This window comes from Heliangelus exortis, chromosome 5 (genome assembly GCF_036169615.1).
Source record: "Heliangelus exortis chromosome 5, bHelExo1.hap1, whole genome shotgun sequence".
Classification (NCBI taxonomy): Eukaryota; Metazoa; Chordata; class Aves; order Apodiformes; family Trochilidae; genus Heliangelus; species Heliangelus exortis.
Genome location: NC_092426.1, coordinates 10,701,512 through 10,727,150, shown reverse-complemented (window position 1 = coordinate 10,727,150; position 25,639 = coordinate 10,701,512). Strand labels below are relative to the sequence as shown.

The following is a 25,639-nucleotide window of genomic DNA, read 5'->3' as shown; positions in this document are numbered from 1 at the left end:
CGCCGTAACCTTCCGCCGCAGGGGGGGGAGGGGGGCGGAGTGGGGGGGCGGTGTGTGTGGGGGGAGGAAAGTAGTCCCTTTCCACCCTCCTCCCGGGGCTGACTTCACAATGGGTCGGCAGACCCCGTTGCTACCCGCTCCGCGGGCCGGGCCGGGTAACGACGCTCCAGCGGGAGTGTGCGAACCCTCCCTCTCGTCCGCTCCGCTCCGGCGCAGCCCTCGGAGGAGAGGTATCGTTGGGCGGAGAGATCGCGGAGCCCTCACACGTAGGGCCCGGCGATACGCCTCCACCTAACCCAGCAAACGGAAGCGCCGGGCCGCCACGATGGACAGGAAACGCCGCCCAATGGGCAGGCGGGCTGACCTCCCAAAATGTAGGTTTAACCAATGGGAAGGGGCGGGAGCGGGGGGAGGCGGGGCCGGTGGCAGGCAGCAGCGCAGGTTGAACGGAGTCCCAGCGCAGGGCTGGGATGAGCCTCAAACTTCGGGGCGATCGTGGTGGGGGATGTAGCAGAGCCAGCACCGCCGCCGCGCACCGGCCCGCCCCGGCTCCTGCCCGCCCTCGGCGCCTCCCCCAGCTCCCCCCCACAGTTTTTAAACTCTGACCCCCCCACCCTCTCCCCCCCCCCATCCCTTCGCCCCCCTCCCTTCCCTTCTTCTCCACACCCCCCCCAACCCCCCCCCCTTCCCTCCCCTAAATGCCAGCCATGATCGAGAAGGGCCCGGAGGTCTCGGGGAAACGGCGGGGCAGGAACCACAACGCCGCCGGCGGGAATAATAACAACAACGGCGGTAGCAAAAGTTTATCCGCTGCCCCCAACGGCAACAGCAGCGGCAACTCCTGGGAGGAGGGTAGCTCGGGGTCCTCCAGCGATGAGGAGCATGGTGAGAAGCGGGAGGGAGGGGGGGGTGGGGGGTGGCGGCGTGTGGTAACCAGGGGATGAGGGGGGTTTGGGGTGGGGGTTAGGGGCCGGGCGGGCCCACCAGGGTAACGCTTCTCCCTCTGCTCCCTCAGCTGGCGGCGGCATGAGGGTCGGCCCGCAGTACCAGGCGGTGGTCCCTGATTTCGACCCCGGTAAGTCTTGATTTTTTTTAAAAGGGGGTGATTCCTCTCCCTCATCTATTGCTTTGGACCTCCTGGATGAGCGGAGCCCACCGGGGGATTCCCCCCTCGCCCCCCCCCCTCACCGTGGGCTCCGCTCATCGGGGGGGGTCCAAAAATGTTCCTCCCATAATTCGAAGTCGCAAAGATCCAGAGCAAGAACAAGGACCCCCCCTTCCCTCCCACTCCAACACACACGGTTGATAAAAGAAGTCCCGATGCTTTCCAGAGGGCGCTTTACAGGCAGGGAGGAACAGGGAAGCTGGCAGGGCTGGAGGAGGCAGGAGATGGCAGTTGGGTGGGTTTTTTTTTCTTTTCTTTCTCTCTCTCTCTCTTTTTTTTTTTTTCCCTTTTATTTTTTTTCCCTTTTTTGGTTTTTTTTTTTTTTTTTATTTTTTTTTTTAGTTTTTTTTAAACACTCCCTTCTGGACTTGTGTGTCTATGGGTTCCATGCTAGGGTTGGAACTAGAAGGCATCAACTTGTAAATATAATTTTTCCTAGAGATATTTAAAAGCGACTTGGGTCTGTAATTTAATTTTCTCTCCTCCTCAGAAGCCGCTTGCCTCTCCACCCCCACCCCCCCCCCCCCCGAAAAAAAAAAAAAAAATTGTTTCACGTTCCAGCTATTCAGCTGCGGTTCTTGGTAAGCTAATTTAAAGTGGTATGGAAGCAAATTTTGAGCAAACAAAGGAACTGGAGCTGTGCTGAAAGGCAGGTGCTGGAAGCACGTTAGTACTGATGTATCTCCGTGTACAGAAAGATAGGCTGTTGACCTCCTTAGTTGGAAATGTCAGCAAATTTTTTTTTTTTTGGTATTGTGTCTTTTGTAAGTGGAGGGTGAAGCCGGCAAAATCTCTTCTCCTGTCTGGAGATCCTAGTGTTTGGAGTTGTCCCTTTGCCCAGCCCAAACTTAATTGAATCATCCACACCTCTTGCCTTATAACAAAAAGAATGGTGTAGAAAGACACGGTGTCTCCTTATTGGATAATGTTGAGAGTTACTATTGTGTGGATTTAGGAAAAAGATTTCTCATGTATTATCCTTAGACTGCACTAATATGTTGGATGCATTTTTAAATATTAAATATATATGTTTGTTTCTAAACTCTTAAGGTATTGGGGGGAGGAAAGATTTTTTTTTTTTTTTTTTAAAGTTCAATATTACTTGTATTTAGTTACAGAATCGTTTTCCCCTACTCCTTTCACCCCTTCATTTTCTTTACTAAATAAGATTCAAGGTCTTGGCACATGGGAACTCCATTTCTTGGTTGACCAGGAGAAGGAAGGGAGGAGGGGGGGAGGGAAGGAGGAGGAGAAAAAGTGGGGGGCAGGGAGAGGGAGCTGTTAGTTAAGGAGCAGTTGACACTGTTTTTCAATCTGTAGGTCATATGCAGCGTTTCTGTAATACACAACGTGCATCACGGTGGCTATTAGCCAAGTATCAACAATAGTTGGGCTTTCTGATCACCCCTGTGAATTATGCTCTTTTGTGCAATTCATTTCTCTAACATAATAGATGGAGGAGAAAAAAATACTTTGTGCCCCTTCCTCACTATTATACACTCAGTTGTACATTGTTCTGGTTTTAACTTATAGGCATACAGTGACCTATACAAAGGTTACTGCTTTCTGTGCTGTGTGGAGTGGAAGGGAGGGGAAAGTGTGTGATGTGGAGGAACATTTTTTACTGAGTATACCCCCAGCCCAGCATCAGCAGGCACTCTTAAACGTTTGAGTACACAGTGTAATACAGCAAGCTCTTCCTAAATTCACCTGGAGTCTTCTGATGACCTGAATGGGCACTGAAGCCTGCTTGACTGGTGTCTGTTTTATATCCTTTTATTAATTTATTAATTTCCTCTTAAGCATATACTTTTTAGTTAACAAGTTTGGGTGAACTTTTCTCTGCCTGTCTATTGAAGAGTTGGTTTCCTCGACTGTGGAATTACACATGACTAATTTTGCAATGCAAAGTTGTTCCCTGAATTTTAATGGCTATATAGCCAGTTTGTGTTTATTATTTATCTTTTGTTTTGCTGTTAATGAAAGAAAACCCTAAATAAGCCTAACACACTGCACTAATACCTTTTGAATGGAACTGTTAAATTGTCTGCCTTACTGGTCAGAGTTAAATCGGTGGAATAGTGTTATCAGAGCACACAGATGCTGTGTCTGTTTCTCAGTAGAAATTTAGGGACTATTTGACTGAAGGATCCTAAAGCTTGCAGGTTCTTTGGTGTCATGTTGCGGAGGTTTTCACCTTCAGATTAGCTGTCTGGTAAAATGTGAAGGGCTCACACTGCTCTAGCTGTATCTGAGAGGAAAATGGCATAGACTAGGCCCTGTGTGCATATTTTTAAAAAAAAACTTATATCTCAGCCAAACCCAAGGTATAACTGAACATCTGTAAGTACTGATTCTTACATCAGCATTCTTATGCTGGATGTTCCTCTGTCCTCATGTATAGGGACAGAGAAAGCATTTAATCTTGTTTCACTTCTCAGCCACATGTGAACTGTAGCAAAGAGCAATAAAATTAGGAAAGCTTTTCTGAAATCCTTATCTGTGAGGCTGTAGAAGAAAAGAGAGGTAGAGCAGGGCAGTGGTGGGATGTTGGTCTGGATTTTTGTGAATTAGCCTGAGAAGAGCAAAAAAAAAAAAAAGTACCAAATGGTGTGGCCTGAAAGTGAAGAGAGTGTCTCCTCAATGATTGCCTTGACCTTAGCACCTTTCAGCTAGCATGGAGAAGAATAGAGAGTGCTTGTCTCTCTGTTGTTTGAGCAGAATATGTGCTGCTTTGGTTTTGCTTAATCCTTAGAACCAGAAAATAACAAGTTCTCATTCCAGATTAAAATATGTTGGTGCAAATTTTTGATACTCCTTGTGGCTAAAACTTGCTGGTGCAGTGGTCAAGGAAGGGCCTGATGTGATTCTTTGACTGTAAAAATAGTTATGTCTGGAATCCTCTACAGTAGGTGGTCCTTATTCACAGCTCCTTTAGTAAATCTCTTTCTTTATGGTGGTGAGGCCTATTCCCTGTGCTGGAATAGGTTCTTTACCTAGGTAGGTTCTTTACCAAAATTAATATTGGTATCTTTCTTACCTATCCCAATTTCCCTTACTTTATTCAAAGTAAGTTCTCTCTCAATTGATTACACTTTTATTCTCTCAAAAGCTTCCACCTTTATTATTACTGGTATAATACTTATATCTCTTGTTACTTGTGTAATAGGAATCATTGTACAGTAAAGACAAGGCTTTTGCAGAGGCAACATGTTTATTAAACAAGTCAATTCTACTGGAGAGAACAACACACAACTTTTTGGGCTGAAAATCCTGTGACAGAGCTCAGTAGAACCAGTATAACTTGCACTTTAGCTGTGTCACTGTTAGGCTTTGATTCCACGTATGTAATGAGAACAAATGCTATTGTCCTTCCTATTTCTTCTCTTACCAGAGCTCAGAGTCAGATATTTGCCAGCAAAAATTCTGTGTATTAACCAAAGTCTAGTATTGATAGGTCAGCATTTCTTACAAGTTCTCAGTCTGAGACACTGAAGGTTTTGAAGAAGGAAAACTATTATGGTTCTTTTAATTCATACAAATGAAACCCACATGTCCTGTTAATGGAAGAACTCAGTGGAAGGAAACATTGCATATCCTAAAGCTAAATAAAAATCTTTCATATAGGAAAGCACTGATGTTGTACATGACCATTTTACTTGTTGCTTATTAATTTATACTGCTGGAATGTTGAAAAGAGGAAGAAAATGTTAGTGAGCACTTTAACAGAGATAGGGAATTTAAGTAAAGGTTAAAGCTTCCATAGTTTTGAGATGCCTTTGCTTGTTGGGAAGCAAACAATCTCTCCCAAAGTTTAACATGTATTGAAGGCAGATAAGCTTTCCTTCTTTGTAGGACTACAGCTTTAAATTCCATAATTCACTGCGACAGCAATAAGAATACAAGCCACATCTTGCACCTTGAAACATCAGTTATTCTGGTCATCTCTGGAAGGCAGCTTTTTCCAGTGAAAACAGGTGACCAAAGGTTAGTTTGACTCAGTAGTGCCTTGTAGAGATCCAAAGACTAGATCTAAGTTGGAAGATACATATCACTAGTTTGTGATGCTGCTCTCTTACCAGTTTTTTGTTTGTTGTACTGTAACAGTGAAAGTAAAAATCGTGGAAGGAAATACTCTGTAGTGTTTTCCACCTCTAGATGCAAAAAAAGCCTCCAGGAAGGTGCTCACTGCCAGAATGTCACTGATCCTTGAGGACCTCATTCTGTTGTACCCCCTGTTAGCTGTGCTCTGCATGCTTCTGCAGATTTTCTGTCCTTTTTGGCCAAGACTGTTGTTGATTGATGTTTCAATGTTATAAAAATGAAGTGTTTGTGAGGAACCAACAGCCCTTTTGAGTGTAGTCAGAAACTCCCCTCAGAGTAGTTGTATATAAGGGCAAACCCCCCCAAACATATATAAGCTCTGCTGTCTCTGATCTGCAGTGCCTGATAGGGAAGTCCTAGGAGAGACAGCTGGTCCATCTGTCTGTCCATCCATCCCATCATCCATCCATCTCTGGTTGTTAAAGTGCACCCACCCTCTGTCTATTTAGCATCAAAGGTGAAAGTATAATAGTGGGACTTCTCTGGGTATCTTCAGCTCCCTCGTGGGGTTCTCAGGGACTGTAACCCTTTAACAAGAGATTGTTAAAAACCCCCTTATGACTTGCACTTGGCAAGTCCAACTTGCAGTCAGCTTGTTCTGTTTCTTTGTTTGCAAATAGTCCTGCTCCTAACAGTCCTAATAATCTGCAAATAGTCTTACAGTTCACTGCAAGAGAAAATGGTATTTAGATGAAAGGACTCATCAGGGAGTGAGGAAAAGAGTGAACTCTTCAGATGAGACTTTGGGATCTCCATCTAAGCAAGTGGAAAAGTCAAAACCAACCTTCTGAAACTGGAAAGACTGGTATCCCTGAAAGCTGTCTCATCTCCTCAAATGACTTTGCCTTAAACACAACAGGCAGGAACTCCCTTAGTGCAACAGTCTCTTTGAAAAAGAAGGGATAGTAATGAGGATGTTTGATCTAATCAGAAATCCCAAACCATAATGTACTAATGCTCAAAGTGTTTGAGCCGACAGAGGCTGCCTAGGATCTTGATATAAACCTGGTGCACCTTGGTCCTTTCACTATACTCTGAGGTGACATGCAGTGTCCTTCACAAGAGTGTGTTTTCCTAATTAGGTGTTGGGAAATTGATACTGTGGGTTTTCTGTTAAACTTCCCAGTGGCAGAAGAGCTTTTCCCCTGAGCTGTAGTTTTCTCAGCCCCTTACTCCTTGACTCCATTGACTGTATTTGTCTTTCCCTCCTTCTCTAAGTCACAGCCTCTGTATGTGCTGTACTCCAGAGCAGATTAGAAGTTCCTCAACATACAGTCCACCAAAAACTGTTGCTGAAACCTTGTATTTTTGACTGTATGGACTCCACAGGCATTTAGGTACAAGTGAAGGGGGTTCTCAAGTTCAGGCTGGTCCCCAGGAGCCCTGGGGAGGGGGGAGATGACTCCTGCCGCCTCCTCACTGTGCTGGCAACTCTGCTGCTGTGTGGGTGAGGCTCAGTCTCGTCTTGTTCCATCACCAGTACATACTGCTGGTCCACTCACTGTGGCAGGAGAGGGTGCAGTCTCACTACACCTACGTTAGGAGAATGAAGATGACTTGTAGGTGCTGACATTTGAGCTTCTCTGTTTTTTAAATCCACCTTGGAGAAAAAGGGGAAGAGTAGTGCTGAATTTGGAGACTTCATTACCCGTATCTCTGGCACCTCAGTGGGAGCACAGCTGTTGATTTGGTGCTATACCTTTCTTACCTCTGAGCTGCTCATCCAAGGGAGGCTATTTTTAAAAGCCTGTGTGGCTCTGTAGTTAGCTTTTGCCTGGTTTGTTCAGTTATGCTGTGAAGAGATGCAGAGGCTGCTGGTGGTGAGTAGAGATTCTGCTCCACCTTTTTCCAAGGCATGGCTTTGGAGCTTTCTCGTTATTCAAATAGTTCTGAGAACATCCTTCTCAAACCTGAATGCTGTAGTAAACAAACAGGTCTTGAAGCAGCCAAAGCCTGTGGCTTCCTTCCCTTCCTGGCACATGCAGTGTTTGTATGTGGAGGGAATAGCTGTCTCATGTACTGACAAATGTATTAATGGCTGGACTGGAATTAATACCAGGTAGAGCGAATGCTTTGTTCTTCATAGCTAGTTCCTGCTGCTTAATGAGTTGCTCTTAAAACTCTTGTTTTCAGCCCTAGTTAGGTCTGTGACTTGGCCAAGGGAAGGCTTAGAGCTCCCTGTGATTAGTCATTATAATTAGCTCGGAAATCTTTGCCTCTGTGATCAAGGTGCACTGTATAATGCGGCTTATAGTGGGGCTCTAGTCCTGTCACACACCTTCAGAGCAGTACGAATGACAGTGCTTTTTTGGACATCTGTATGTGTTGTATTTTTAACTGTGTTGTAACTTTAATATACGCTTTAATATACGCTTTAATATGCACCAGGCAGATCAGTCTGAAGTAACTGACTCCTCAGAAGCTTGTGGTTGATGTGAGTCCCCACTTCTCTCAGGTATAACAATTTATGGTCGTAGCTAAGGCTTGCCTTGGCAGTCCCAAGTGCAAGGTAAGATTGAGACATGATGACTGGTGGCTGATTGAGTCTAGAGACCAAATAAAAATTAAAACTTTAGGGCAATTACAAAGAGCTTCTAGAACTTCTTTGGAAGTGTGAACCTCTTTCTGTACTGGGTGACCTTGCCTTTTGAGTCTTTAACTTGATGTTATAACAAGATGAGCAATCCCACATTCTCAAGTGTTGAAAGTGGAAAGAACAGTTTGAAATTCAGTTCTTGAAAATGCAAAGTTGATTTGTAAACTAAACTTGGCTTTAAAAATTCTTCTGTAAGGAGTGTTAGATTATGTATCTCTTGCTTGAAACATTGCAAGTTTTAATTTATAGTTCCACCTGAAAGTTTTGACAGCTTTGTGCTTTTTGAAAGTGCAAGAGGATGTGCTCAGCCTTAGTGGAGGCTGTGAAAGTTTCTCCAGCATATTCTAGAGCTGGGCTGCTTTTATGCTTCTCTTGCTGTTTGTGTTGAAATGCAACAGATGGTGGTGTGACTGCTTTTAACTGTTGCAAGTCAAACTCTTATATTTGCTTCACTTCTCATGTAAGATTTTGAGACTAAATAAGTGTGTTTAACCTACCTTTCCAAGTATCTTCAAAAATTCAGCTTTATGCAGCAGTTTGCTCTTTGAACTTCATAAAGGAAGTATTGGTAAATGCTGCCTCTCTGGGGGGAGGAGGCTGCAGTAGTGTGATAAAACTGCAGAAATCCCCTCGTGGGAGGAAATTCTAGTCTATGCTTCCCCCTTCAGCCCTGTGCTTCTATCATGCAGGTACCTCTAGGGGACATCAGCAGGGTCTTGTATGTACTTTGTATGTGTGTATAGCTAGGTATATCTCTAGAAAAATAGTCCCCTCCCCCATTAGGGACAGGAGGATAAGGTTAGGAGGTTTTTTCCCTTAAAGTTATTTCATCTTCCTTGCCACCTCTCTTATCTCTGTGCTCTTCCCCTGAATGGATTTCACAAGTAACAATCTGAGAGAGCCTAAGGCTTGTTTTCATAGTGTAGCTGTCGAATTAGAGGAGTCTAACCACATGGCTGTCCATTGCAGCTTTTAATTTCTTGTCTGTAGGTTGCTGTGATAGCCCATCATGACTAGATACCTTATCAGATTGGGTTTTAGTTCGTGTAGAGGCTTTGATTTGAAAATTGAGTATTGAAAATAATGGTTAGTGTACGTGACCTTGGATTGGTATCCTTCTAGACTTTATAATTGTAGTATGAAAGCATAACGTGTGCAGTCACAGTTGTGGCTTCTGGGTCCAGGAATCCTTAAGGAATACATATAAACAGGGCTTGCACACAGAGGCACGGTGCCTGCCCTTCTCCTCTTAACTGTTCCCTGGTGAGAGACACTGGAGAGGACACAGAAAAGTGTCTGGTTCCACAGGCTGCTCAGGGATGCATAAGGGCTAAGAAAAACTGCTCCAGTAAGTAGGAAATGGCCTTCCCTCTTGAGGAACTGGAGCGGCAGGACTGGGAAAGTCTGGTTTACATAACAGCATTACTTTTGAAGTAACATTTTGCTTGTAGCTTGCACTAAAATAGTTTTTGCTCTTCCCTTCGACTTCTCTTGCCCTCTTTGAGGATCTAAACTTGTCCCTCTATTCTCATCAATAATGTAGGTTTGATTCTTGAGTTTTTTGCCTCCTCCCCACGTTGAGAGCCAGCTGCCCCCTGTAGCAAGCATCATTGGGTGGAGTTCTGTATAGCTCTCCATTTAGGTTGCTGACAGCTGTGTGAGAAGCTAGAAGTGCCTCATCTGTAATCCAGGCTTTTTTTTTGTGCTGAACAGTGCAAATGATTCATAGATACCAGTGTGTGCATCTATTCCTCTGGCTGACATCCCTCCACCCCTTACAAGGTGGCCTTTCTGGGTGCTTTCAGAGATAGTAGACAAGGGGTAAAGGCAGGTGTAGCATTTGTAGTGCTTCACTATTGTTTTCTGTCTGGGAATCTTAAAGATGTCCCTTCTGGGACCCTTGTGCTGGTTTGTGCAGCTGCCACTGCACTGTTCATGACAGTAGCCATGGGAACACAAGTAGGATGGTACAAGTTTAAAACTCCAACTTGTTGCTAGGCAGACCCAGCTCAATATCTGGATTAAGTAGTCTTAACAAAAAAAACCTCTTCTTGTATCCTACCTCAAGACAACTCAGCTCCCCCCAAATTCTGAGTCTTTGACTTTGGGATAGCAGAAAGAAGCCAGCCCCAAAAGTGTTCACTGACAACAGTCAGCTTTGGGGGAAACCCCTCTTTTACGTCTGAATAATGATTACCTGATGGCTGAGTGGATGAGCAGGAGTTTCAGCAGGTAGGTTTGGTGCAAACTTTTCCTAAAAACAAAGTGCTGAGAAGTAAAGTGATGTACCATCCAATGCAGAGCCTTTGCACTGCTTGTAAAGCCTAAAAGTTGTAGCCTGCTTTAAAATAGATACTGCTAAAAGTGACATACACTTTAAACAAAGGTCACTGGCTTAAAATATCACAAGATCACTTCTGAACTCTGGCTGTAAAAAACTGAAAATTATGACTAAGGCAAGTGAAGAACCTTCAAAACATGCACAATGCTTTTGCACACTGTTAGTGTAGATGCTGGTACATGCTGGATGAGCTTTTAACTTGGACAATCTCATGTTGATAAATTGTTTTGTCCCAAGCTTGTGTTTTGGCACTTCTTGTTCAAGAAATAAGGGCAGCCGGTTCCCTCACGTTATTTTTGTTGATGATGTCTGATAAAGGATGTATGGCAAATTATAGGGGCCTGAAGGGAACTTGAGACCCAACCTCTGAGAGATGGGCTTCGTGTGCTTCTTGAGCTCCAGCATGCTTTTGTCTCTGCAGCTGTTGGCTTCTTGTATCACAGCAGTAATTGGTTGTGCTCTGGCCACTGGTTTAAATGGATCTTTTTTTATTTTATAAACATTTGCTGTGCAGTAACTGTCATTCCTGTTGGAATAAGGCCACTTATAGAGATGCTCCCAATTACCACCTGCTCTTTTTCTTTCTTAGCAAAGTACGCTCTTACCTAATTTAACCTCCCACAGCAACGGCTTTGAGGTAGTTGTCTCTCTGCATCTTGGCTCACTGCTATCCCTTTCCTCTCTGACCATCCTAACAAACTGCAGTTGTCCTTGCTTGTCCTTCCAGAATGTACCTACTTCCAGGGGAAAAAGCTACTTGCTTGGTTTTCCCCAAGTGTTTTTGTAGTAAACTCAGTAAAAACACCTATTTTTTTTTTTTTTTTACTTTTTTTTTTTTAAAAAAAAATTGCCCTCTTTTAATATGCTTCAACTCTTTTTTTTTTTTTTTTTTTTTCTCCTTTCTTCTTTCCTAAGTTGCTATTTGTGGTTCTCTCTATTTGTCTGTCCTCTAACCCAGCCCTGCCTGGATTTCTGCTCTCTTTTGTCTGACCTCCTGAGCCCTTTTCCCCATCGCTTTGCCCCTCCAGGGGAGAGAGACACCTTCTCTGTGTCTGAGCTACATTGTAGTTGTTCTCTGGCTGGAAGAAAGTGGTCGCGATTTTTACTATGTTATAATTTTGCTCTGCAAGAGGGTAAATGTAGCACAACTACTCCTTAATCTATTTTACTACTTCGATGCTTCGATGGTGTCTGCATGCTTTTCAAGCATTTAAAGAGCAGTGATGATTTTGCTTTTTTTAGGCTCCTTTTTTCAAGGCTTTTTTTGAATTGCTGAAGGATTTCTGCCTCAGCTTATCCTGTGGAGGGGAGACAGGAAGGAACACACTGCTTGCTGTGGTTGGAGCAAATGTTTATCCCCCTCTTTATCCTGGTAGAGCATCCATCTCTTTGTCTGATCTCTTTGTCACTCTTCTGCTGAGCTGTTACTGCTGTGGGCAGACAGGTGTGTGAGGAAGGTGAGAAAGGTGTGGAAGGTGATCACTCCTGCAGCCAGGGCAGTCTGGGGATGGGTTGGGGCCTTGGCTGGAGCTTTCAGCTGCCCCTGCCTGCTGGGCACTGAGGCTGAGCTGCTATGAGTAGCTTTGAAGCCCATCCTGTGAATTTGGAGAGGAGGGAGGGGAGGTCTCTCCTGGTTGGTGAATAAAGCAAACCCTGTTGGCTGACTCAAATCTGCAAGCAGTGAGTTGCGATGCAGGGAGGATGGGCTAGTGCTCTGAAGAGCTTTTCCTCTTCTCTTTCTGCTGTAGACTTAGCCTGGGGCTCATTGTTCCGTGTGCTGAGTTGGGTGGTGCTGGGGGGGGGGGGAGGGGGTGGGAGACTACAGCTGGATCTCATCTGAAGTTCTCATCACCTCTCTTCTGCTGTTAAGCTTTATACAAGTATTGAATAACTTGGGGGAGAGGCTTGCTGGTGGGAACTTGGTGGCAGAGGGAAGATTTTTCAGAGCTATCCTCTGGCTTTCAGCCCAAGATCTGAGTTTCTTGGCAAATTGTTTCCTCCTGTGCATATTGGCTCTGAGAAGTGGGTCTGCTCTCTGGGAAACTGCTGCATTGTGCTCCAGCTCATTTGGTATTTTGGGTGGGTTTGAAGTTCTCTTGATTTGATTCATAAGATCATTCTGCCCCACTCCCAGATTTTCTTGGGAGTGTGAGTGCATGGACTCCATTTCTTTTGTTTCTTTTCTTGGGCATTTTCAGGTGAAATGCCAAGCTGTTCTCTGTGCACAGGTCACATGCTGTCCTTGTGGTGCAAACAGGGAAGGCGTAAATCCAGTCACCCTGCTAACAGTCTGAATATGATCTGGGGTCTAGGCAGTATATGTGGATTTGAGTGAAAAATGACTTCTTCTGTTGGAGAAAAAGCAGAGATGGGTATTGCTTTTTGCTGTGGTGCAGCTAGTGACTGAGGAACATCTGTGTGCTGGTCCAGGAGCAGGGATGGGCAGCACTTGTTTTGCCTGACAATCCAAGGCTGGCTGCTGAAAAAGGATGGAGGTACAGGAGAGTACCTTTATAAAAGTTTAAACTGTCCAAAGCAGGTGTGAGAGTAGTTACATTAGGCATATTGATGTCTTTTATTGGACCCATCTTGCTGAAGTTATTTTGGATGATGGGAAGAGATAAAGACAGAACTTCTTAAATGCTAATAAGAATATTTTTAGAGGTAATAAAAACACATAAACGAGGTGTTAGGGGAATTAAGCTTGGAAGTTGTCCTTCTGGTTCTGAAACTTGCTGGGAAGGGGACTGTTTTCAGGTCCCCTTACTTCAAACCTTGTGAAGAGGCTCTGGGAGCAGACACTGGTGTCCTCTTGAAACCAACCATCTCCAGCTCAGTTCTGTGGAATGCTGCCCTGTCTGGTTATCTCTTGTGCTGCAGCAGCCACTGCATTGCCCAGAGCAATACCTCCTGAGCAGCTGTGTCTTGTTCTGTTTCAGTTCAAGAGAAGAAAACTGCTGGGTACAGTAGCAAACATTGCTTGCAAAATCATCTCAATATCTGCTGAGAGAGAGGGTGGAAAGAGATGTGGTGGGGTCTCTGAAAGAGATGAGTATGAGAGACCTCTCCAGTGACTATATAGTGCCTATGTAAATAAAGGCAGCAGTTTTAATTCATTCTGCCAGAGCTGGGACAAAGCTTGGAGCAGGTGCACACCCAGAACTTGCTTAAGTTGGATAGATGCCTATTGAAATGTTTATCAAACATGAGAATAAAAGGAAAAGGGTTGTATTTAACCTTTTTTATTATTATTTTAATTTTTTTTGTGATGATGATGATGGTGCATTTTAAAAATAACTTTTATTTCTAAAATGAGCAGCACTTGCAGCCAGGGTTTGAAAAATTGACTTGGTGCTTGCAAGCCACAGTGGGAAACACCTGTGCAGCAAAACGCCCTGCAGCAGGGAGGGATAAAATGGTTGGGTGCTGTGTGCTTACTGCGGTGTTTGTTGGCTGTTGCAGCAGGGTTCTCCTGTGCTAGGGTTGCCTTCACACTATCTGGTTCTTGCTCTTTCATCAGTAAGACTTAATTTGGCTTTATATTTCCATTTCACTGATGTTCAAGTGATTTTTGGGGCTTCTGGAGCAGGAAAGAATGAATCTAGCTAGGTCTTAGCTCGGTTTTACCCCTGTAAAACTGTGGCAGGCAGTTGAGGCACTGAAGCTGTCTTCAGACTGAGGAAGACACTACTGCACTAATGTGCTAATTTTATACTCTCACTTGGCAGGTTGCCTTTGTAATCAAAGGGCTGGAAATTTTTCAGTTTGAACAAAATGTTCTAAGTAGCTGTTCTCTAGGTGAAAATGGATTTGATATGGGATGCTGCCTTCAAAAGAAATCCATCTTTCCATATTTTTCTGGGCATAATCATGCTAACTAAAATTCTCTTTTCTGACTAAGTGAAGCTATAGTCAAGGCCTAAGTAAAGCTTACCTGTGAAGTTTCCTTAGCTGTGGTGTTTCTCTCTGCCTCTGGTGGGAATGGATGAGAGAGATGTTTTTGGAAAGTACCTGGAAGTTTTAGGAATGACAGCTGTGATGAATTTCAACAGAACCATTCTGTTACATGTCATTTTCTCTCTGGCTAATAACTGTTGTGCAGGCTTAGTAGAGGGCAGTGTCAAAATACAAAAGCTTGTTTAAAGCAAGTTTGGAAGAGAATGTCTCAGTGAGTTGTACAGTACCTGGCACATGGGGATTATGCAGTGGAGAGTGTCTTCTCATCAATAGTGTAAAAGTAATAAGAAACATCTTTTGATGCCCTTGGGTTTTTTACCCTTTGTTTTAGGGAATCACTGAGCCCTGACTACAGAACATATGTATCCTGACTTCTCCTCTTTTTCCCATGAAAATGTTCATGAGAGCAGAACAATCATAGAGAAATAATATTTTTAAACTGGTTTTAAATGAAACGTTAACTCAGAGGCCATGCTATGTTACTAGAAAGCTTAAAACAACTGGTAGAATTGATTCCATGTTGCATGAAACTCATGTCTTTCTGTTGTCTTTGATTATTTTTTTAATAGCTTCCAGTGGTCTTGAATCTATGCAGAATTTTAAATACACTTTTTAATGAGCCTAAAATTTCAACTTCTGTAATACTATAATGAGAGCTGGCTGCTAAACTTTGTTGCTTTGAGTTTAAGATGAAACAAAACTCTGGGTGCCATATGTTAAAAGGACAAGCCAGCTTGACAAGAATGTGTTTTATCTTCTGCGTTTTGGCAAGACTGTAGTCTTGGAGGATGACTGTAAGTAGAGAGAACTTGGTGAAGATGTGAGAAGGACTTGTAAGGTCAGCAGAACTGGAAGCTGTCTTAGATGCGAGGGAGGAATAGGAAGAGATGCATCCAAGAAAGAAAAATCTGTACCAGGGAAAATCTTCGATTAAAAAAAGAAATCTTATGCTGTTAGTGTTTTCTTCTAAAGATATTTTGCTGTAATTTCTCTTGTTTTATCATCTGATAGATCAAACATATAGGTGCCAGTTCAGGTGAGTGCAAATCTACCCTTCCTACACTTTGGAGAATATGGTCTTGACATACATTCTGTGACAGTATATCACTAGCCAAAGGCTGCTGTATCTAAGGCCTGACATATCCACATTGAGCTTCTTACAGCAGCTGTTCTTGTCTGTGTCAGGGGCTTATGTACATGGCTGGCTACTGCTCTAGCAACCTGGGCAAACATGCAGCTTGTTTGGTGATGGGAGAGCCGAACAGACCTGGCCTTCCCTTCTCTCCTCCCAGGGAAGGAAGGAGAGCTGTGGCTTTCATTGTTCAGTGCCATCTGACAGCCCTGCAGCTGCTCAGGCCATTCAACTGAGACTCTTCTTTGCTGTGACTTTCGTTCTACCTTACCCAAGAGATTTGCTCAGAAGTTGGACTTATTTAGTGGGGATACAAGTTGTGTTTGGCACCTGCCATTGCTCCTTGTGATTTCCTGTGGCTGTCAGCAAAGTGTGATGTCCCCAAAGCATAATGTTTACCTGGCTGCACTGTGCTGGACTAGGTGAAGCTTGTTCACCATGGCACTAAAGATTTGCTTGCCATAACCTGTGATAAGGGTGTAGGAGGGATTGCAAGTAAGCATTTGCAGTCATCCTGTCAATATATTTTACTCTCCTGTTGGCTGTCCTACCTGTCCTTTGAAGCCAGAAAGTGTCCCTTTGTACTCTTGTCAGGGCGTGGGGACCTCGTGTGATTACCTTCTGCTGGACTGTAGTAGGCTGCTGGAAGTGTACGTGAGCCAAATAAACTACTGGCTCTGGGGAGTGTGCTTGAGCCAGATGCAGGAAGAGCCAAACACTAAGTCACCATGCAGGTTGATTCTTGGCACAATATTCAGCTGAGTAAAATCACAAGACGTGCTTCACATGGCCTAGAGTCTGAATTCACCTCTGAGTGGATCTTCTCAAGTCTTGTTGCACCTCTTCAAGCTTGGGTTTTTACAGTGCAGCTCTTGTTCCTCTGCTCTGTGTTTTACTCCATTTAATTTCTTGGCTAAATATTTGTTGGGGTTAGGGGGCCCTTATGGCTTTCTCTCTAACCTCCCTTCTTTCCAGAGGCCTTGTTTCATCCCTGAGCTTCATGAAGGACTCTGTCTCTTTCGGACTTGGGAATAGTGTTACTGTCTGCATTCCTAGACCTCAGTGAGGCTGCAACAGGCCTTGACTAACTTGGATCTCCCAGGTCACGCCAATTCTTGTACCTCATCTCCTCATAATCTTGTACCTCAACATCTCCTCACTAAAAAGCAAGTGTTATTGTACCCCTCTGCTGTTGGGGTGTCCTTGCTGTAGCGGGTGGTTACTCTGTCACTGAGTTTGGTCAGGCATACCCAGGACCCTCCTCAGTAAGAGCAGGTTCTTTGTGCTGGTGCTGCTGTTAGTTAGGTGTGAGATCCCTGTTGTACTTGGATCACAGTACAGTTACATCCTGTTGTTTCACAGATGTGTCCATGTCACACCGCTGTAAGGTGACAAAGTTGTTTTTGTCAAAGATATTTACCTCATGTTGTAGTGAACTATCTCCATGCAACTACAGTTGAGTAGGAGTTGGTCTAGGATTCAAGGATGAGGTGGGAACACTGCCTCCAAATAGCCATAATCTTTGGCTGTGCCCAAGCACAGTCAGAGTGTGAGTGAAGTAGTAAGGGAATGAAGTGATGATCGTGGACAGACCATAGAATTAATTGGACAGGGGAAGTTGCTGGCACACCAAAAATGGCCCTTCTGTGTCAGTGTTTGACTAATGGGCAGTGATGGGGGAAGAGCACATAAAACACTGGGATTTGACAGTAGCCTCTGAAGGGCTCTCTGGGGTATATCTGATCACTGGAGGTGGCCTGTAAAAGCTATCTGATGGGTTCCTTCCAGGGTTTAGATGTGTAGTAAAAACAGAAGGTGAGCAGTAACAGGCAAAGAAAGTAAGCTGTTCCCCTTCTTCAGTGATTTGGACTGTAAGAATATGGCTTGCACCCAGATAGGGGTAAATGAAAGCTGTCATCTGCAGCAATTGCAGCTGTTGGTGTGCACTTCCCTCCACATGGAGGAGCTTGGGACATTTGTGTGCTGCAGGGAAAGTAGCCACTGTTCCCATTTATGTCAGGCCTTCCAGTGCACAGTTAATCCAGGTATTAAGATGAGTAGCTAGCACCTCTGCTTTACATGTGTGTTCTCCATAGCTAAGACTTCATGAAGTTCTTGTGTTTCTTCTTCTGTGAGCCTCCAGCTGGGTTAGCTATCTTTGCACAATGGAAGCTGGACTTGAAGCAATGAGAAACAAGTTGGGAGATGAACCAGCTTGGTATGCAGGCACTGGGGTGATATTTCTTCTCCTTCCTCCCCCTTTGGGTCCAGTGGCTTAAAAACTTGTTCTGAAAAAGCGTTTTCCAGTTGATTTTTTTTTTTTTTTTTTTCTTTTTCCAAATGGAAAACCAGCCAAGGCTGCTTCTATTAAGGGAAGGTAAGCTTGGTTTAAGTTACTTTGTCCTGCACCCAAGAACACTGGCATCTGAAGGTAAGAGGTGGTGGTGAGAATACTTGAAGATGAGGTTGGTTTCATTAAGCAAAGTCACCTAAAATCTTGACATGTGAGAATCATTTCCACTTGGCTGAGACTGTGACAGGTGTTTCACCACAGGATACTCGTTGCTTGACTTCCAGTGTGACCTTGGGTAGAAAGCTGAACCTTTTAGCTTTATCTTATGTTAAAGCTACCTGTGTTTTAGTGGAGTGGGCAAACATGCGTGTATCTTAGAGACATTAGAGAAGAAATGAGCAGCCTGAGCAGAGCTAGCGCTTTGTGAGGCAGGGCTGGAACCCCCCTGTCTGATTTGGTGACAAGTAAGATGGGGAGAGGAGGTGTCAGTGTTTGTGGTCTGTCTTGTGAAGACAAATGCTGCCTTATTAACAAGATTGATGCATCTGAAGTCTGGTCTGGCCATAGCAGACTAATTCCTGTTCTGAAGGTAAAACAGGAAGAAATTTCCCTTTGTAATCTGCCTTCCCAAAGTGTTTCTGGCTGCAGGGTAACTAAGGTGCATTAACTATTCTACTGTGAATTCTTCTTGGAGACAGTGTGCTTGCTCTAGCTTTACTGCTAAGTAAAGCAGGTGCAGCCAGCACTTGGCTTGCCTGTCCATCTCAGGGAGGAGTCTGCATTTGTGTACTGGTGGGGAGGGAGAGATGTCTCTAGCAGGGAAGGCAGAAGCTAAATTTACATGTTTCACTTTCGGACTGCTGGGAATAAAGAATGTATTGGGGTTAGACTCTGTTGTGCCAGACTTGTGCTGTGCCTTATGAGTAGCACTGATGTGTCTCAGTTTAATTCCTTCCCTCTGCCTATAAGGGGGTAATGAGGGACTGGAAGGTTTCCTGGAATGTCCAGTGCTGTTCATGTAAGGGCACATTTTTCTGGGTTGCCTTAACTTATAGTTCAGAATGCTGCCTTTTTTGCTTGCTCATTGAAGAAAAACTGCTCCCAGGGACCAATGGAGCAGGGGAGTTCTCTGCTGTGATTGCTTCAGCATTGTCCTTGTTTCTGGAATGTCACTGCTGTGGGTGAAGCCTGGCATGGTGGAATAGCCACAGCCTTGGAGCAGAGGGATTTCACTGGCTTGGGAGAAACCCTCTCCTCTTTAAACAAAGGGTTGTGAGGGTGTTCCTTGGCAGTTTCTCTTCCATGCATTTTTCTCTGACTATTTTATCAGAGGGTTTTGGAGAATCTGGAGACCTGTTTGTCCCCTGAAAATCTGTGAGGGAGAACACAGATATAAGAAAAGATAGGGTAACCTTGAGGCAATTTTGGCATGCTGGGTTGAAGCAGATGCCTGAAGCCCAGAATTTCCCACACTCAAAAGCCTCAACTACTGAGAAAGCTGGAGAAGAGAATGCCAAGTGATGCTAATAGAAGCACGTTCAGTTCTCCTGGACTCTTCTCTAGCTGCCTACCTAAATAAACACCCTCGGCATCAGTCACACCACTGCCTCATGCCTCTGAGCTAAGTTTATTTTCCCCATAATGCTGTAAAACAGGAAATTAATCCCAAATCTTTATTAAATGGCAACTCCAGCACTATCCCCTGCTAAGCAATGAGAGGACAGCTGGTCTATGGAGACACCACAGCATTTGTCACTTAACCATGTGCAGGGTAGCCAGAGGGTGCCGAGAGCCTGCAACATCCATCAGAAATCTTTGGTGCCCAGGTTTGTTCCAGCCCTCTGTGCGCAAGGTCTGTACAACATGCAAATGCTGGTTGTTAGTAAATCTTAACTGAACTTGAGTTCAGTCAGCTCATGGAAGGGATAGATTAAAAGCACGTCCTAAATTTTGTTGTCTGTGAAACCTCAATCTATTGGATGATAAAATTATCTTCCTAAGCTCAGTTATAACGGAGCCTTTGGGCACCCTGAGGAGAATAGACTCTTGTTACTCTGCTGTGAAGGCATAATTTAAGGAGGTCCCTCTCAAAGTTCGAGGCCTCCTGGTGACCTGCTTTACCATCAGGAGATGCTATCATGACATGGACAAGCAGAAGCTGGTCCAAGGCTACAATTGAGTGTCTGGCTGTAGTGTGTGTTATGACAGATGTGAGTACACAGGTGACCAGGGAGGAGGAGGAGAAGAGGTCAGAGTAGCTAGAAGAGCTTTTCCTGAATCTAGCAGCCAAACAGCTGTTGTCCAGGTCAGCCCATTGTGGGAATGGCTTGCAGAGAAAAGATTGCCAAGCCCGTGCTTGTTTCATTCTGCTTGCTAGTGTGCACCCAGTGTCTTGAAAATTTATTTTTTTAAGGTGTATTACCAACTATGCAGAGGATTTTGTCTTGGACAAATTGGTCTGTAGCTGTACTTTGGGTATTGTAAGATGTTTTGCAGGGTATGTCTGTGATGCTAATACAAATTATCCATCTATCTAGGGGCAAAAAAATCTACTACTTATTCCTGGAAACTTACTTTTGAATTGTCAGAGTGTGAACAGTCTAGTGGACAATCTAGCAGGAAGACTGAAGTGATCCCTGCTTGGTGCAGTATGTGCCCTGGGAGCCCCCATGTTCAGGTGCAGCTGCTGAAAGCCTCGCTGCCTGCTGCTTGTGCCCTCTCAGCTCAGGTTTTATGCATTTAAGTGAATGATCTTTCTCAATAATTGGTCGAGAGGCTTGGAAGAGAGATGTGTGCAGCATCATATTCTGCTGTAGAGCTGCTTGCCAGGGATCTGAGCAGTAGTGTGCATTTTGAGAGCAGTCTGTGAGGCCCATCATTCTTAAGTACACTGTGACTGGCTCTGATCAAAGGCTTGTAGGGTGGCTTTGGTACTAGCTTGTAAAGCTTTTTCCTCATGGCTTTATCAATCACAACTTTAAAAATCAACTTGGATTTGTTGGCCATGTGCAGACTGGCAGTGGTGGGGATATGATGCTAATTCACCTTTGAGACAGAGGTGTGGGTCAGCTGCTGGCAGGCAGAAATTCCTAATGTAGGTGCTGTGTGGCCAGCAAACCCACCCTTGTAGCAGCAGAACTTGCAGAGAGACCATTTGCAATAGTTGTACAAAGCTCAGCTCTGCCAATATAGCAGGATACATACTGGGAATGCTTTGGGGATGGTTATGTGCTTAACTGCTATGGAGTGAATCTACAAACTTCAGTGTGTAAATGCCATGAACCAGACCTCATCTAGGTCAGTAGAACAAGCCCCTTTGGGTTACAGGACTGTAGGCTGTGCCTTACTTATATTGCCATTTCTCTTCTCCTTTCTAAATTATGATGTGAAAGAATTCTGGTTTTTCTCCATTTATTTTTATTTAGCCAGTTTTAATCCACAGTATTGTCTTATCCTTTTACCTGTGATTCTCCAAAATTGTAAACTGGCAAGAGGCTCGATTAAAGCTTAGCTATATATATATATAATATGTACTCTAGGAACTTTTTCTATTGTAAAAGACTTCTAGAACCTAAGCATCCTCATCTTTTAGCTTTTTGTTTCAATAGCTGTCTCAAGTGATCTATTTCAGTCAGTTCACCTGGTGTGGAGGTAAGGCTTGCCTTGCTGTCCTGAACTTCTCAGAACAGCTTCTGCTCACCTGCCTCCTGGAGGCTCTGTACTCAGTACCTGCCATTGCAGGGTCCTGGTATGATAAACTCCTGTGGCACATGAGGAAGGATGGACTGGGGAAGTAGGGGAAAAGACTTGTATCTAAAACTGCAAAGGCATGGGTAGTCTCATGTCTTATGGCTAGTAACTTGCTTTTTTTCCCTAGTTCACTGATTTATGCCTTCCTTTTTTTGCACATTAGTCTTTGAAATACTGTTAGAAAAGGGCAAACATAGATGCAGTTTCCTCTGTTCTGAAGTCTTAACAGAGATAGATCATTAGCTTCTCTGTAGCTAACTTACTCTCCTTAACTACTGCTTTTTATTCCTGGGTTTTCCAGAAGATCTTGCTGACTGGCATCAAAACAGGAAGCCTGCAGTGCTGTAAATAACTGGGTGGTTCAGTCTTTTTTTTTTTTTTTCCATCCAACCTGTTACCAGTCAGAATTAAAATTCCATTTTATAAGCATCAGTTGTTCTGAGCTAGGGCTAGACTTTCAGCACATAATAATAACTTATCTGGGTTCATTCTGGAGAAACATATGGGATTTGAGGGAGTGTGGGGTTAGTCCTGCCTTGCCCTTCTGTTGTGTTTTGGCAATATTTCCTACAAATGTACTGTATCTAAAGACACTGCAGAATGTCAGAGCACCCTTGGACTCAGCCTGAAGGTTGCTCTCTCTCTTAACCTGACTGCAGGAAGAGAAGGCTTAGTTCATCAGCCTCTGAGGAGCACACCACATGGACACAGGATTTCATCTTTTTCTGGTGAATTCTGCTGCTGAATTGATTCAATCATAGCAGTGTAACCACAGAGCAGCTTCCTTCCACTGCAAAAGTGAACGCAGTGTGTGGTGCAACTACTTTCTCACTGATAACAGCCACTCAGTTTTACTTGCTCTCATCTTCTGTATCTGTACTGAGGTTTGGATTGTGTTTGGGCCAGTGTTGACAGGCTAACTGTACTCTGCAGTGAGAGTTCAGGGCATAGGAGTTCTTCAGGAACTCCTTTTGATAGCTCAGGTGTATGAGTATCATCCTCCTGCTATGTCCTTTTAGTAGTTTAAGTAAAGCTTAAGCTGTGCAGCACAACTCCAGCTACAGATCTGTGGAGACATAGGGTTCTGACTTACTTTGTACTAAAAAGCTTTTCCTGTGTGAGCTGAGCTAGGATGTGAGTTTAATCTGCTGTAGTTAAGGGTATAACCCTCACGGAGGAACTCCAGTCAGTTTTAAATAGTTTGCTTTCCCCTTACTTTCTTCTTCTCCCCAGTGGGGTCTCCTATTTAGAGAGGAGTTCTGTGAAACCTTAAAAGATACTTGGGAAGTTGCAGACTTTCCTTGGCAGGCTTAGGGCCCAAGGACACCTTCCTTTTGTCCTTCTGGAATGAATGGTTACTGCTCTTGCTTTACCCCTTTAGAACAGGAGCCATTTTAGGGAGATATTGAATATCTAGGTCCCTGGAAGAGATCTCAAGCAAAAGGGACACAGATACCAAGAGACTTGCCCAGGTAACTGGTCTGACACTGGTGTCTGTTCCAATTAGCACTGGAAATGGATGTGCAAGTGCTGTTGTTGTCTATGCTGGAAAAGTTCAGAAATAATTGAGGGTGTGAGTGACAATGGCAGTAGGTCCACTGCAGAATTTTTTATTTTTTTTATTTTTTTTTTTCTCACAAGGGGCATTTTTGTAATTCAACCTGTGGAAGTTGTTCTTCAGCAGGCATGATGATATCAGCTGTTAGCACTGGGAGATTCATTCTTTGGATGTGCAGGAGGGAAGCCTCCTATGGCCACCGTTACCTCCAGGAGGTGACTTGCACTGACTTCTGTCTTCTCTCTCTGAAGTGTAGTATGGTAAAAATTCCCTCGAGGTCTGTCTTTGCCTGGCTCACGTGTGTGCAGCAATTCTTTCTGCCATGGAGCACAGAATGCTGTCATGACAATGGCCTTTAGACTTTATAGCCCTTTGCATGTATGTCTGCAAAGTGCTGAGTGTTGCCACGAGTTGAAGGCAGGAGGAAATCGAGGCACTGAGGTAAAATGGCTTGCCTCTGCTCCAGGGAGCAAAGCCTGTTTTCCCACATGGCATCCCTGTTCCACAGTCACTTTTTGTGGTAGTCAGAAATCCATTTTCATGCAGCTTTTTCTTCAGAACTGCAGTATATAAGCATTCTAGCAGATGATCTAAGCTTTTATTGTAACAGTGCTTGAGAGGAGAAAACATGGGACTTCTGGCTGCAAAGCAACAGCAGGGTAAGGTCTTCATGAATCAGTAATGAAATGCAGGGAGTCCCCTTCCAAGGATAAAATCTTTTAGGTCTAGAAGAAGAAAATAAATCCTTTGGGGTTTTTTGGTTGTTTTAATAAAATAAGAAAATGGCTTTATGGATGTCTTGTGAACTCTGGGCTCAAAGTCAGAAGGTCAGACTAACACAGATCCTCATAACCAGAAGTAAATGATACCTGGGACTGGTTCATGGATGATAGTGTTGTGTTTCGTGAAGGCCAAATAGCTCTCTAGGGCAAGATTCAGTGTATGAAACAACACTTAAATCCCTAAGGAAAGGTCATGGATGTGTTGTACTAGATGTGATGACTTGATAGGGGAAAAAAAGTAAGTCATTAGCTCTGAGAATCCTGAGAATCCATTTTTCCCTCCCCAAGTCCAGAATGGAAAAGTCAGAAGGGTATTCTTGGGGTATATTTAGGATTAAAAGTGAAATGGAGACAACTGCTGCACTGAAGTTCAGAATGTTTTCCGTCACTAATGAATTCAAATGTATTGGCTTCATTTTAAAAAAATAATCATTATATATGAATTTGATTAGTGATAATGTGGGGTCAGATTTACTTGTCCTTGCTGTTTCCATATCACAATGAAGGATGCTTCTATGCACACTGGGTCTTTGAGTTATGACAGTAGGTTTTTATTTACATACCATTTCGGAGCCCCTGAGATATATAACCTTCTGTTTGAGTTAACAGTATTGATACTTTCTAGTTCTGACACTTTTTTTCTCCCTCCTTTGTTTCATTTTAGAGATACTGGCAACAAATACACTTATCACTGTAGTGTGCTGTGACTTTCTATTCTCAGTTCTGAATGGTGATAAATATACCTTGTACTAAAGAGCTTTGTTTGAAAGCATACCTGATGGAAATTTATGGGCTAACTCAGGCATGACATGTTCCAGTTCCTACACTGACTTCTTTGAAAACTTCTGGGAAAGAGCAGGTAGTAAGAAAAGAGAATTAGTTTTCACTCCTGTGTTTCAAAACTTCAGGAAACATTACAGCTCTGGGTGATGCATGGGGTGAACAAGACTGATATTATGCTAAGATGTAACAAGACCAGGCAGAGCCTAACCCACGAGAACATAGGGCATTGCATGGACCTTCTCTGTTGTCTGCATGGCTGCATTGTCCTACCAGGATTTAGATGTCCAGGGAAGTTGTCTTTCTAATTCTGAAGTTTTATTTTTAGTGGCAGTGTTGAGAATTATACTACTGTAGATGGCCTTGAAATCACCCGGATAAATGGCAGAAGTGGTAGGGTTGAGTGATGGTTTCAAGTGACTTTTCTACAGAAGAGCCAAGGGAGCCAGGGGGGAGACTGGCTAAATGGCAAACCCAGGGATGGTAATTGCTGCTTCTATTAAAAGCAAAGATTTTTTTTTTTTTCTCTTGTGGTAAGGTTTCTAGTGGCCAAAAATTGATATTTCTGTAGCAATACCAGAGAAAGGACTTCTAAAAGAGGAAAAATCCATTTGCCTAGCAGTGTTGGTAGAATATCCTTGGCCAGGATGTTTGAATCAAAGCCTTCAGGAAGGTGCCAGCATCACAGGGTAAAATTGGACACAACCGATCCTAGACTTGAGGGACCAACAACTGGCCATGCACATGAACATACAGCTTGTAAAGAGGATCCACTCTGCACTATCCTTCTGTTGGGGCTGGCTGTAAGAAACAAATGCTGCCATTTCATTTCTATGTCCTATAGGCTGGTGTAGTCCCTTCTGCCGTTGCTCCTACAGGGGAAATCCTTTCTTGCAGATGGTGCAGTGGAGCAAAGGCAGGCTGCTCTTGCCTTACCTGAAGTGTTACTGCAGGGCACTAGCTGAGCCTGCTGGCATGTCACTTTTAGTTTTAGGAACTGAGAAGCAATCTCGTTGTGAAAGTTCCAGCTTTCCAGTAGTGTCACCCAAGCAAAGGGGGGCTTGGAAGAAAAAGGTGTAGTTACGCTGTTCCTGTAGACCACTGGGAGGGATCTTCAGAAGGGCTTTGCTCTCCTTTAGGATGTGGGGGAGGGAGGTTACATCACCAGTCCCTGTCAGATG

At 44.0% G+C, this 25,639-nt stretch overlaps 1 protein-coding gene across 3 annotated transcripts in view; it reads left to right on the top strand.

Moving 5' to 3' along the window:
* Positions 1-256: 256 nt before the first annotated feature.
* The window catches only part of RCOR1 (REST corepressor 1), an 83,739-nt gene continuing 58,356 nt past the window's right edge, over positions 257-25,639 (top strand). The window contains exons 1-3 of one of the 3 annotated variants that reach the window (XM_071745526.1): positions 257-374; positions 706-885; positions 1,016-1,075. In XM_071745526.1, coding sequence (XP_071601627.1) covers positions 326-374; positions 706-885; positions 1,016-1,075 — 289 coding nt within the window. In that variant the 5' untranslated portion in view covers positions 257-325. Of the gene's footprint in view, positions 375-416; positions 886-1,015; positions 1,076-25,639 lie in introns of those variants that run through there. The other 2 variants (XM_071745528.1, XM_071745527.1) reach the window with 2 other exon arrangements.